General features: G+C 37.3%; 1 protein-coding gene across 2 annotated transcripts in view; it reads right to left on the reverse strand.

Moving 5' to 3' along the window:
• Positions 1 to 15,100, reverse strand: part of whrnb (whirlin b) — a 48,834-nt gene that overhangs the window by 24,388 nt on the left and 9,346 nt on the right. For both annotated transcript variants that reach the window (XR_008906507.1, XM_056746304.1), the window contains exons 2-4: positions 11,706 to 11,918; positions 8,835 to 8,960; positions 1,545 to 1,753 (exon numbers count right to left, since the gene is read on the reverse strand). Coding sequence is in view for 1 of the 2 variants with exons in the window: in XM_056746304.1 (XP_056602282.1) it covers positions 1,545 to 1,753; positions 8,835 to 8,960; positions 11,706 to 11,918 (548 nt within the window). In the remaining variant the exon portion in view is untranslated. The remainder of the gene's footprint in view (positions 1 to 1,544; positions 1,754 to 8,834; positions 8,961 to 11,705; positions 11,919 to 15,100) is intronic.

Below are 15,100 nucleotides of genomic sequence, written 5' to 3' on the forward strand. Positions count from 1 at the left end.
TATATAAGCTTTCCAGTGTCCTTTAAATCAAAGGAAACTCATTTTAAAGTTTTGAATGGTATATCCATCATCTGAGTTTTTGAGACATCGGTTTAATTGTGAAGACATACCTGAGCTTCTGTCAAGACTTTGAACTTTAATGATTATTAAAGAGAGGTATAAGAAATTGATTATTATAATTATTTTTTTAATTAGATATTATTTATGAGAATGATCTTGCTCGTTCTATAAACACCATGCACTGTGCTGTGTTTTCCCTTTTCTGTTTTTCCTGTTTGCCCCTGTAAAGCTGCTTTGGAACAATGCACATTGTGAAAAGCGCTATATAAATAAACTTGAATTGAATTGAACAACTGATTATCTTTTCTTTTTTTGTGTTTTTCCAGGATTTTCTGGTAAAATAAGTCTTATTGGTTGGAGATAAAATTCAGTCACCACCCAGCTTTGCTAGAGAACACATTATATTCTGAATAGTATTGGATGATAAAATGAATGATTTTTTGTTAAAAAAATCTTGATCAGATAATCTTGATAATCTAAATGCAAATGTATGAAGACGAAACCTTATTTTTAAATTGCTTTTCAAAGACTTTTTTTCCATCAGTGGAATAAATGTAATCTAAAAAGCCTCTGAAACTTGTTAAAATAAAAAAAAAATGATTTAATTGAAGAGAATGTATAGACCCCTACTTATAATATAATTTTTTTAATTTTCTTCCAGGAACAGAAAAAAACAGAAAAATATATTGTCTATTTGTGAAAATTATTTTGGCCTATCACTACTTCTAATACAAGATAAATAAAGTCAAACGTTAATTTCAATATCTCCTTTGAATGGTGATAGTGGTACTCCAAGACTAATGAAGCGTAGAACTAAAAGGCACCTTGCTGGATTTCCGTTGAAAGCGAAGAAATCAAAGTGCTTCTTCTACCATATACAAACATGTCAACCATCATTGCCTATGGCAAACCATCTAACAATAGTGCAACATCTAGCTTTAAAAGCTAGTCACTGCTAGAGACCCTCTTTAAAACCCATTGGAATTGCTGACCTGAGTATAATTTCATTACAACCATGACCAAAATCCAGAAGATTTTAAAATATCACAGTGGGGCTATTACAATAATGGAATGAACGGGATTAATTTCCATATAATTGCTCGGAATACATTAGGTACAGGATCATTAAGATCATTAAATTATTTAAGCTCAATTTATTTTATTCGCAAGGAACCTATATGTACTGAGCGAGTCTTAAAATAGATTTCAGTATGTGGTGGTAAACGGTGACACTGATTATAATTTCACCTCACAGTATGAAAGCACACATTTTTTTCCTAACCCTATGACAATGAACATTCCAGCCCATTTGGATAAAAAAATCACAGTGGGCATCTCTCAAACAATTTTCAACAATCTCACACACATCACAAACATTGGATCATTTGTGTTTCCTTCAGAAAAACCTCAGAGACAAACTTCTTGAGTGCATTAAAATATTTTGTCCTATCATATCTTAACAAGCAGAAAAATATGCAAGACACCTCAGAGTGTTGCTATTGGCTGAGCTCTCTGCAATCTGCACACTGGGGATCCACTTGGTCTCATCCACCACTGTACGTGCATGAGGCAGCCGGCCCACGTCCTTTATGTTCATCAGCATGTGCCTGGAATTCTTCAAGATCTGAACGGCCTCGTCGTGAGGAATGGTCCGGAAGCTCCGGCCATTGACATCCAGAATCTGATCCCCGACCTACAAAAGACAGAGAGACATTGGGAGATACATCAGAGACCTGAAAATAGAACACGAAATAAAATGAAACACAATAATGATGCAAAAATGGAGCAGAAGCCACACACCACAGGAACCTGCTTGTAAAAGCTGAGAGCAAAATTACACAAACAAACATCATGAACTATATAAAACAGTTTTAATCTGTATGACTAGATTAATCGTTGTTATAAAATACTGTAGATAGAGACACAGTTTTGAATATTATCTGTGTCTCATTGACAGCTTCCTTCAGTAACAAGATTAAAGAAGAAGTGAGAATGCAGATACTGTTGTGAAAAAGAGAAAGCCAGCAAGCACTGATATTGCATTCACTGGAAATTATCCAGTTACAAGCCGTAGACAAAAAACCCCCAATCTGTCCTCATTAAAGCTACTCAGCTAAATCAGAATATTGGTAATGTGCTGGAAATCAATGCAATGAACATAATTCATGAAAATCCTCTCTATAATCCATGTCTATAACACCATTGCTTTACTGGAGCACTACTGTAGATGACTTCTCTGCTCTTAACCATTCAACACCTCTCTTCACAGATCACATTTAAGCACAAGTTGACTCAGAAATTAATGATTTTATCATAACTGTCTAACTCTCAAGTTCCAAACTTGTTTTTTCATGGAACACAAAAATATCCTTTTGGAAGAATATTCATTCTGCTTTTTGTTTACTTCAAAATAGAAAGAAGACTTGCATGGTATATTTTACGTATTTATCTACCATGTAGTATTTTGTTGTGAAGGATAGACCATAAGTCAATATTCATCTTCCTTGACTTGAAAGGCCATTGTCGCGTCTGTCCTGAAGGCATGTGCTGATTTTTAAATATTCTGCACAGAATGGAGGGTGATTTTACTGTAGAGCAGTAGATAGAAATATTTTCTATATAAAAAAATATTTCGATTTTCCCTCACAAAAATATTTTTGCAGATGACCTGGTACGTACAGTGCATGAGTTTCTCACGACTACTTTTGTTGCTTTTACAGCAGTTTTGAAGCTTAGCTTGCCACTCATTGTGACTGTGTGGAAAAGGTCAAAATCTCCCTATTGGCTTTCACAGAAGAAAGTCAACATCCTCTAATTGAGATTCACAGAAAAACTAAGGTAAAAACGACATAAGGCTACATAAATAATGACAGCGTTTTCATTGCTGTGTAAACCACGGCTTACTACTCCTGAGGCCAATAAAATAAACACACCTCTGACTTCTGCTCGTGAAAGAAAGGTTTTAAATAAATGATTGAAGACATTTTGTGGTATTAGAAAATGAACAAAAACCTAGTCCACCATTTTCCTCTATCATTTTCTCTTTTTTCCCATCATCAAAGAGGAAATCATAAAGAAAGTTTTGTTATCGATGCTTGTCGATTTTCTCTTCTTTGTGAAAATGCTCTACAACTGGCAGAGTCAGCATTTAGAAAGCATCATAATTCACTGGAGTAGAGAGAGTAAGAGAGAGAGAGAGAGAGCGAGAGAGAGAGAGAGAGAGAGAGACGATAGAGGGGATAGAACCTTGAATCTAGTAGGAGAGAGGGGGATAGGGAGGGGTTGATTTACGAGCTGCGGGAACTCAAGGATCATTCATTTACTCACAGAAGGGAAACCACTGGAATTCTTCTAGCGCTCTCTTTCCCCCTCATCACACTCTCCAGTGCTCTGCCGCTCTCTGCATCCCATCCCATCTCTCCCGATCACTCCTCCACCCTCTGCAACATTAAACTACTTTCTGCTCCACCCACTGCTCCATTCCGATATCCTACGCTCCCCTAATAGCCCTCTATTGCTCGATGTCAGAAGATACTTCATTAATCCTTGAGGATCTTTCAGCATTAACATCACATACAGTGCACAAATGCACAGACATTGTAAAACATATAAAAATTATAATTTGTTCATACAGCATATGCAATACTGAGACACAGCTAGACTGTTAACAGTTCTAAAAAAAGACTGGGTTATAATTAACCTTTTAAATAGGTTATGAAAATCATTGCATTACATTACAAATAGAAAAAACTGCAAAAGGAAACCAAAAGGTCAAAATAAATGTTGCATTTACTTAAAAGACAACATACTGTAAGAAGGTTCCACTATAGGCAGGAAATTCCCCCAAATAGTTTTTCCCACATTTGTTAGGTTTGAAATGATAAAGACATATATGCTGTTCACTTTGTAAAACAAATACTCTCTCTGTATCTCAATAAGTCCACAGTTGTAATGTGGTTAGTGAAAAAGGATACCTGGGTGAAATTAATTTATCCACAAAAAAATTACCTTGTGTCCATGAAAACCATCATCCCACCTCATTTATACGTATAAACACATAAAGTACAAATCAAATTTACTTGTACTTATTATTGAAGCTTTGACCTCAATTAAAGAATTAAAGGAAAAATAACATTTAAGGCAAGACCCATTTAAGTTTTTGTGAGACATCTGTCCAGGTTGTTTACTAGCTCCATTTTCTTCCTCGAATCCCATTGGCTACATTTTGTGGTCTGCAGGTGGGTCTAAACGAAACAGCCATAAACGGCACAGGCAAAGCTATTATACCGCAGCCAGGCTTCGGGGTCCAGCCTTATATACAAACACGGCGTGCGACACTTACACATCCATCTGTCAGCCCTGTTCCCGTCAGACACCGCCAGCGGTGAGGGACAGAAAAATGTGTCTGACGCACATCCGCCACAGAGCCAGGTGAGCCCGGCTCGTCTCCGAGGGGAACAGACCTTCATTAGGCACCGCAGATGGGACGGACGCCAAGCCATCAGTCAGTTTTACCTCCAGCGCAGCTGAAGTTTAATCGACATGGCGTTTTGTTAAGCAGACAGAGAAAGGTTTTTGGGAGAGCAGCTTGGGTGGGGCAGCTTGAAAGGAAATGTGATTCAGAGGAAAGGAAAATTGCCAGAAGCGCTGGTAGTAGGATCCAGAACTTTTCAATTTCTACAGAGGGACATGTTGCATGAAAAGTGGTCTAGAATGGGGTGGACAGCTTTGGAGTGCAGATATATACAGAGGCGTCAAAAATATCTTTGAATGCTGCCAGGCAGGTCCAAAATCTCTGAATTTTATTAATAAATATCAAGGGCCATAAAAAAGGGCTTTTTGGTCGGTTAACATATTTAACGCAATTAACGCATCATCCTTTTATTTTGTCATCTTTTGTCCAGCGCTATAGATTATTAAAAAAATTGTTATTTCTACATTAATTTGGAGATTAAATGTGAAATTATTACAATGTCAAAGTTTATTTAAAAACATTTATGTTACGTGCGATTAATCGTGATTAATCACAGAAAAAAATTGTGTTTGTCAGATTAATTTTTTTAATCGATTGACAGCATTACTTTTTTGCAACAAACCACATTCAAACAGATAGAGAAAAACATCATGTTAAACAGAGAAAGAACTGCATTCTTTTAATAAGAATCGTCTAAGAACTGACTCTGAATCTCGAGAGATTCCAGAGCAACCGTGGCCATTAGATCACCAATGCTGATTAGATTGTTGATGTTTTTATATCTACAACAGCAAACGCAGCCACATTCATTTACTTACATCTAATACATTGCACAGATCACACGGCAAACTTGTTTTTTACATTCCAGATAATATACCGCAAACCCTGTCACTTCATTGATTGCCATGTAAAATGCTGTTTTTTCAACCCACGTCGGGTCAAAAGGGGACAAACATAATAGTTGGGTGATAAATTAACCTATGCTCTAGGTTAAAATATAAACATTTTCTAGGTTAATTTAACTGAACAATTGGGCTGAAAAGAACACTGCATTTTCAGGAGTGCAGCAGAGTTATTTTGATTTTAGTTTTATCAATATTTTAAATTAGCTTTTATTTAAATTAGTATAATTATAAGGTTAATTTTTGAAAAAGTTTTATAAATTGTGGTATATATGATCCTGGATCACAAAACCAGTCTTAAGTATAAAGGGAACATTTTTAATAAAAGACAAAAATACATTGTAAGGGTCAAAATTATAGATTTTTCTTTTATGCCAAAAATCATTAGGATATTAAGTAAAGATCATGTTCCACGAAGATATTTTGTAAATTTCCTACCTTAAATATATAAAAACTTTATTTTTGTGAGTGGATGGCCTGCTACAGCATCTCTTATTAACAACTTCAAAGGCAATTTTCTCAATATTTAGTTTTTTGCTCCCTCAGATTCCCGAAACTTTTGTATCTCCGCCAGATATTGTCTTTTCAAAAATTTACCCATAAGACTGGTTTTGTTGTCCAACGTCACATATGCTTTTGTCATTTTATAATTTATTGGTTTATTTATAATGTTGATTTATAATGTCGCACAAAGCAACTGATCAAAAAAAGAAAAACATTTACCACCGATTCACAGAGCTCCTTAAATGTAATTTAAACACTTCACTGAAGGTCAAGGGTTCTTTCATCTCTGGCCTTATTTAGTTCTGCTTTAAGCGGCTTTGAGAAAAGGAGGTTTTCAGTGGTCTAGACATATTGATGAGAAGACTGAGGACCTCCAGTCCACAGAAAAAAAGGGTCAAATGAAGCATCAACCCGAAACCCAAGCAATTACGGTAAAGACTTGCATAAAAAGCAGTCAATATTTCATCTCCTCATTGCCACCAATGCACTTCCATACAGCAGCGTGTCAACAGCAGTGCTCCCCACAGAACACATGGTTGAGGAAAGTCAGAGATATATGTCTTCATGCTATTCTGCAAGGTTCAAATGAAGGAAAGATTCATAATGATCAGCCTTGATAATTGCATTATGGAACGAAATGACAAATGAGTGGGAGCTGTGAAATTTGCAAAACGGGTTCAACATTTGTGTGTGACATTCATAGTAGGAGGTACATTATAAGAAAAGGAGATCTATATGTTAGCATGACGTTTATAATAGCAGATCTTTGGCTGCCGTAACACAAAGATGCACAAGGTCTGTAATTCTAGTTTTACCTCATAGTTCACTCCTTTGCCAAACTCTTCCTTCCTGTCCCTGAGGTTACACCGCTGTCTTTGAACATGTGATCCTTGGTCATTTTAGATCAGATGGACGACTAAGACCAGTACAGAGGGATTCTCTTCTCCTCCATCCTACCTTGATCCTAAATAAATACTACAGCTTCTACTGTTTGTCTCAAAATGGTTTTCTAATAATTTATGATAAGAAATGGCTGACGTTTAGCAAAAGCCCGGACACAAGATCTTTATGTTTAAATCAACCCTTTCGAAAATGTTTTAACATTGGACAGGACAGACAGAACACAAATGAATGATTTTATGCACATGGAGAGGCACAGAGCTATATTACCAACAATGGAGTAAAATATTTATGTCTCTGGTGGGCAACAGACAGAGTCTGGTTTGATCATGACAGTAAAACGACAAACGATCTCAACAGGTTAAACCTGACTGATGCTACTATATGATGATGATCCAGCTGTGTGATATTTCAAAAAAAAACACAGCTGGCCTGTCACCGGAGAATCTTTCATCTTTTTGTCTGTGGACTTAAGCCAAAATGTTAAAAGCTCGCTCAATCTTTTATAAAGCCAGCGCTGCAGATTTAGTGCCAATTTGATTCGACATCTACTCATCTGGCAGGTGGCACCTCACACAATATACGTACACAACAAATTTAATTAAAAAAACAGTACTAAATGTGATCATGCCAGACCACAGCAACACTTTCCTACAAGCGCACTCTGAAAGTGAAGTGGTAGTCAAAACAGTGATATTGGGCAACTAAGGTCAGAATGATATTCAAAAACATTCTGGCAGGAAAAAATGGCACTTTTGATGTTAAAAAAAACCTAAGTACTACGGATGGAACAGTTTGTTTACCAATGCTGTGGTAAGAAGAAGTCTAACACTAAGTCAGTTATAACCTAATCACTTACAAATCTGACTAAGAGATGGATATACTGCATATGGCAGAAAGTATCCAGGAATAAAAACGGTCAGCACATGTGCTTCAGAAAATATTCGGATGACAAAAGTAGACTTTTCTTAGCGCGTCTAGCGTTTCCATTCAGCTAACAAGCTATGCAGACTGTTTGTCGCTGCTGGTCTCCTGCAAACGATTTAAATGAAAAGGCTCTGAGCCAGAAATATAAAGCAATGACTTTTACAGTTCTTGAACTTGCAAAACTTTCAAAATAGCCGTCAATCTAATCTAATGCAGATTAGATTAATGCAGTCTATGCAGTCTAAATTAAAATAAAAAAGTAACTGAAAGACAATAATGACATTATAAATAATTGTAAACTTAACCTGAAGAATCATTAGTTTGACCCACATATTCATGCAATAACATATCACAAGGTCCTCCTTCCACACATACATGGGAAAAAACGACTAGTAAGATTTACTTGTGTAGATTTTACTTACATTTGTTTTTAGTAAATCCTACAGTTGTTTTTACAGTGGGCATTATCTAGTCCTTGCCCTACTGCAGCAATGTCCTAAACAGTGGCGATCCGTGACTCCTCTTCAGGGGAAGCAGCAATGTGAAGCTCGGCAAAACATGTATTTTGTGGTGCCGTCATGTCCAAATACGTGCCTGCTGCAGACGTTTCGAAAGGTTTTTTAAAATAAGAGACGCTTGCGTTTGCTAGACACTCGAATTAAGTTTAATCGCAGTGTCTTCTGAACGCGAGCGTCTCTTTTATCATAAACCCTTTCGAAGCGTCTGCAGCAGGCACGTATTTTGACTTGATGCCTGATGCAAATAGGTTCACGTGAAGCGCTGAACACATATTTTGAATTCCTGCTTCCCCTGAAGAGGAGGCACTGATCGCCACTGGTCCTAAAATATAGTTTGTGAAAAGCAATCAATTTGCAATAATCAGCTCAAGCAGATTTCAATTGAAAGTGGTCAAGTGAAAAGTGCTTTGCTTCATGTTTGCCAGATCAAGTATCAAAATGTGGTCTTAGGTCCGCTGGTTTCTCTGCCCAACGCTGCAACTTTATTATCGTCAGGATCAGTGATGGTCAAAAGAACTTGTAAAATGCATTATGTATTACTGGCTTTACCTTGAGCCCGCTGTATTCTGCAGCCGAACCACGATCCACTCCAGTGATGTAGATGCCTAGAGAATACTCAGCACCCCCACGGATCATCAGACCCAGTGATCGCCCGTCATCCAGTGAGATGTTTACCTGGGTAACACACAAAAACAAACCATTAATTAAAGATGTATTTAAAAAAATGTTATGAACAACTTATAGTTGTGCTTGAAGTCGAAACAGAAGCTCATCTTTAGGGAGGCAAAAGATTACACGCAAAATTAGAGTCAAGGCAAAAAAGAAGATGCAAGAAAATAAAATATTCTTAATATTTAAATGTTAAAAAATAATGGTATTATATTACATTATAATAATAATAGAAATATAAGAAAAATATATATTCAGATTATTGAAAATAATAAAATATTGTAAAAATGTTTTCTTACAAAAAATGTTTTAAACAAACAACTTTAAACGTATTTTTATTTACTTTAATTCAAAGGCTTTGGGGATTTATTTAGACAGTTTTTGTATATAATAATTATAAAGGTTCTCTGATACACTGTTGTTTTCATTTTTTTCTCCATAGTATACCACACTCCTCACATTTTGATGGTTTAATCTAACATGCGTGTTCATTAAAGAATTCCATTCCATTCCATTTTCTACCGCTTATCCGAACTACCTCGGGTCACGGGGAGCCTGTGCCTATCTCAGGAGTCCTCGGGCATCAAGGCAGGATACACCCTCATTAAAGAATTGTTGTGAAAATATCGCTTTTAGTCACTACTACAGTATCCTGTTTGTATTAATCTGTCAATCTTATTTGTTCACACATACATTCAATTGTCTTACAATCTTTTCAATCCTAAAGCAATCTTCTGTGTAGAGGGCAGGGAAGGGAGACGGTTATGTTCACACATCTCATTCTGTTCATCAGTTCTGGTCAACCATTACTATAGAATATGCTAAAGCAATCCAAGGGAGGTATTTTTAAATTGGCTCGCCAACCTGTAATGATCACCGCGATGCCCTGAATTAATATCAAATCTAGGATTCAGCATAGCCGACAGCTACGAATAATTATCAGCAAATCATATACAACTGCGTTTATTACCTCTGCGTGGGCTTGATATTTGAGGTGATTGCAGTTCATCAGTTCTTATTTGCCTTGTCTCATTAAACACTAACACGATCAACAGATTTACTGCATCTGAAAATGTGTGCGTTCTGCATTGTTCTGACTAATTAAAAGGGCAGATTTGGCATCTAAGTCTAATGTAATGACAGCAGCATAACAAGATGAAGTAACCATTTCTGACCTTTACACCCAACCATGTGCTTTAAAAAGCCCCTAAAGACGGATTTGATTGGTAAATTGACATGCCCAATGAAATGTACTGACAGGTCCTAGTTGGAATTCATAACACCTGAAGATATGAAAGGTCAGAGATCCGGACCGCACTGAAATATATTGGTAAACAAACATTTGTATTCCTACCGCATTCTTAACACGTAGCGGGATGAAAAGTTGGCATGGATCTGGCTAATTCGGCTGAATTTAGATGATAGTTCAGATGGTTCGCATCAATCACGCTGACATGAAAAGCATTCCAGGTGAGCCTGGCTCAGAATGTGCCCAAAATGCTTTTTTGAGCTCCCCAGAGTCAAGCCGAAACAGTAAACATCCCACTGAAGAACCTCTGCTGCTAGCATGCTTCACTGCCTCTTTCCAAAACATATAGATCATTGTCACTGTTTATAATTACTGTAGGACTATGTCAAGTTGTACATACTGAAATCTCAAGAAACAAGCAGTTTTTAATCTCGGGAGTATTTGTTTAGAGATTGTAGACTGTTTACATATGATGAGCAGTGTGTGTACACATTGTGTGTGTGCGGATGTGTATTTGCGTGCATGTGTGTCAGCTGATTGGATGTTTCTAGCTGAACAGGCAGAATTTAGGTTGGGGTGTGAGAGGGCAGAGGAGAGCTGTGTGTGTGTGTGGAGGAAATGAGGCAAGAGAACCTGAATTGAAATGAACTTGAAATGATAATCGATGTGTGTTAGATTTAGCCAGCACACGGCTTGGTTAAATTAAACACGGTCCTCCATGTCTGTGTCCTAAACTGCACCTGCTGTGTTAACAGAGGATCTGATGACTAACGGTGGTAAAAAGCCAAGTAATAGTAATAAAATAAACAAAAATTAGAACTGATACAAGAAAGAAGTAAATATGCTGTTTTCAGTATGAGTAGATAGAAAATGTATAGGAACTCTAATGTGATGTGAACTGTATTGAACTAAAATCTCCAAGCAAAGAGAGGGGGATTGCAAAAAAGTACAGAAAGTACATAAGATTATAAAATTATGTCAATGGAAAGCATTATAAATACAGAGCCAAAGATATAGTTACAACACTTCATTTTAGCTATCATTGTATCACAGTGTACGAATTTCAACTTCCCATAGGCTGTAGTTATAAAAGACCATGATTACAGAAGTTGCGTTTGACATTTTTTCCATATCGTGCACATATATGTGAGTGAAACGGCTTCTGAAATTAGAAAAAAATGTAGAGCGGGACTTTATTTTGCAGTTCCCTTTTTGATTGGATTGTTGTAAGTTGGGCCTGGAGTGGAGGACTAAAATTGCCTGGCCATTGGTCCTCCCTGACGTCATGTGGTGAAGAGTTGTTGTTGAGAGAGCGAGAGGAGCTTAATGTTTTTGAGATCTACAAGTGCAAATTCATTAAAAAAGATAATGGTGTGCACGGATAAATCCTTTATAATAATCACTGCAAAACTGTGTAAACACTTTGAATTTTCCTGTTTGATTGCACGGTGACTATTATAAAGGAAGAATATTATAGCTTGCACGAAGTGACACACACTCACCCTCTTCTCAGCATCCCCGTGCTGTAGGTGTCCATGTTGTTGAATGTCCGGGTGTCTGCCTCCGGAGCCAGGCTGGTCCTGCAAGTCTGGGGGCGGGGACACACTACGGCCCTGAGGGTCCACCCATGTGTATACGTGATTGGTCACATAACCGCCTGGGATCCGCCCCATCGAGCAGACTGACATGGAGAGCTTCTTTGAACCTTTCAAAACCTGTGATAAAATGACGGATCAATAAGTTAATATTAAACTATACAATAAATTGAACAGCTGTCTTTTAACCGCTTAGATTTACTTGGATTTGAACCTTAAAGTCACCAGCAAGATTCTAATAAATAATTTCTTCATTTTTTTATTGATGTGTCATAATTTTTGTTTAGTCATTGTCCATCAATAAGTTTTAAAAGTACCCAAAAACTTCAAAACTGTTAAAGAAAAAATGGACTTAACCATTTTAATGTGTTTTCACAAATAATAGCAGATGTGAATGTTGCCCGTTCTTGCTCATAAATTGCATACTTTTGCTTAAAAATCTGTTTTTCTAGTTTTCTGGTATCGCATTCAGCTGTAATATTCTCCCCCTGAAGTCTGCAGTGATTTGACCTGATGGAGAGCTTCAGTGTTCATGGCTTGTAAGAGCCAAACAAGTCCTATAAAAGCTCTGAGTGACTTTAGAGCAGGTCTCTTGTGGACTGACTCAAGCCTTGTAAATCAGGCCTACCACTTCTTGGCTGCTCTCATCTCTAAAAAGGCCACAGACATCCATCTCTGACATATAATATGCTTTATAGGGAACGGGCTAGAAGTCTCGGTGTGGAGAGCCTTCAGTGTGACTTTTGACAGAGACATCATCTGTCTGCTCTGAGCAGATGATTCAGACAGACATCAGATCTTCTGGTCCCTCAGAGAGGCTGGATCAAATCGCTCAGAGCCATTTGGACATGTAACTCTGAGCAAAGGCTTCCTCAACAGCAGAATAATAAAGGTAGAAAAGAGAGAGAGAGAGTCAGAGTTAAAGAATATAATCAAGATCTTCGATTATCTTTGGCGTGTGTGCCTGTAGCTGTCTGACACTGTATTTTCAAAGCCTGTATATAATAAACAAGTTGTAAGAGGTTCTTGAGAAATACAATAATGAAGACTATATAAGTGTCTTGATATTTTGAAGAGTGTCTCTGTGGTTTTGTGTCCAATGAAAATCAATGTGCCACTATGTTGTTTGTTTACCAATTTTTATATTCTGCATGAAAAAGAAAGTGAGGTGAGTCTGAGAAAATGATGAAATCATTTTCATTTTTGGGTAAACTTTCCCTTTAACGTCCCATGTCAAGCACTTATTAGTAGAAATCTGTCAGTTGTTGGTATAAATAAAAGTGTCTGACACCGGGTCATCTCCATAAACACATTGCACATAGCAGTCTATGAAATGCTCAGTCTAGTGAATGAACACCCTCTGGCTTTTTTACACATCATACCCATGATGGTCATTTACATGGATCTACATAGATTAACATAAATGTTTAACTGGAGCAGAACAACACATTTGATGGTGCTTTTTCTACTGTAACTGTTGCTGCATGAATTATGACCTATGGCATGCATGTCCTGGTTTAGAAACGCTCACACAAACCCTTTTCAGCAAAGGTAGGCAGGGGGCTAAAAATAAAAAGAGGCACCGAACCCCGTGAAGCAGCGCAGAGCGTTCCATTTCCAGCCTCTGAATGATGCACTTGACCAAATGTGGTCAGCTCTATAACAACACCCCAGAGTGCCACAACAAGAGCATGGACAGCTATTGAGCAGATCTCTTACATAACATGCAGTTTGTGGGGTGTTTTTAGCCATTGAGTGAGAGAGACAGAGAGAGAGAGGCAGCACAAGAGCAAGAAGCTTCAATGTTGTTTGGAGGCACAGTGGATGAGTCACATTGTTCTATAGAGAGAAGGACAGAAAAGGTTTAAAATGCATTTACTGTAAAATAACTAGCTTTTCCAGTAGGTTTTAACAAATACTAAAATAGTTGAGCATATCTATTCACAGCCTACCAGAACCATTCATACATAATGTCGGATCCCACTTGTTCTCCTGTGCCTTGTGACCAGTTGTCATGTCTTTCATCACAACACATGCAAGAACCAACAAGATTTGGTGTTATCGCCATGTTTTCATTTGTATATGTTAATTTATATGTTTTAGAATGTTATGCTTTACAATGTTGAGAATAATGACAGAAAAAAGGAAAAGAAGCAATATACATCATAGAAGGCATGAAGACAAGAAATTAAAAATAATTTTCATACTTAAGTGACGAATTGCTATTATAAATACAATGTGGATTCACATTCACAGAATGATGTAAACCTGTTCAATGAGACAGTAAGCAGAAAAAGAAAAGGCAAAGAAACACGCAGACATACTGAGGACAGAATGGGAGAGAGTGAGAGCAAAATTGAGAGCTTCTGACAAAGCCGTTGTGAATAAACCATTAGCCGATGGTCTCTTTATCACAGAGACAGAGGACACACCTGACATTTCTGTGCTGAGTCTCAGCAGAACTGGCCCTTCCTTACATTATACTGTTTCATGCTCAGTCTCAGCCAAAAGACAAGATGCCAACTGAGACCTGCTATGACACATTAGTAAAAATATGACACCACTCTCGCATCATTTAACATTTGGTTTGCTTATTCTGAACCAGATGTGAAAGCTGACTGGGATTTTTTTATCCTAAAAGCATTTGGATATTATGGTGAAAGGTTCCAATAATAGACTAGGAGTCTTCAGGGATCTACAACTGAAACTGCCGGGCAGGGGTATGGTTCAAGGTAAAGCACCCCTTTAAGGTAGAATACATAAAAAATTGAGATTTAACTACAATTCATCCCATCCACTGGGTTTATTCTGAGCATATTGCACTCTCAGCTTGACTCCCTTTTTCTTCTGAATCATCGTAATTGTGAATGAACGGCGTCTACATTAGAAAGATATATGAGAAAGCTGCATATTTATAATCGTGATTAAAGCACAAGACCTAAATGGTATGGGTGACCTTCTCCAGATTCTGTAAAAAGATATTCTATAAACACACTGTAATTTATTAATAATAATTATGATTAATAATTAAACATAATGTTGTTTCTGTTTTCTGTGACAGGATCGTAACCCACAGGGAGGTAGAAAGGCATCTGTGGACATATTCAGAACAGACCATAAAAGCTTGGCAATATGCACACCACCCCCTGAAGACTTCAGACCCAGAAACACCATTAGGAGGAAAGTAGGTCCGATTCTGAGCCACTCCATCAAAAAACGTCAAGAAAAGAGGAACCTTGACTTGTTTACAGGAGAAACTTTTTGAACATACATCTTTTTCTTCCCCGCCTCCATCAGATTAA

This window comes from Triplophysa dalaica, chromosome 4 (genome assembly GCF_015846415.1).
Source record: "Triplophysa dalaica isolate WHDGS20190420 chromosome 4, ASM1584641v1, whole genome shotgun sequence".
In the NCBI taxonomy this organism is placed as follows: domain Eukaryota; kingdom Metazoa; phylum Chordata; class Actinopteri; order Cypriniformes; family Nemacheilidae; genus Triplophysa; species Triplophysa dalaica.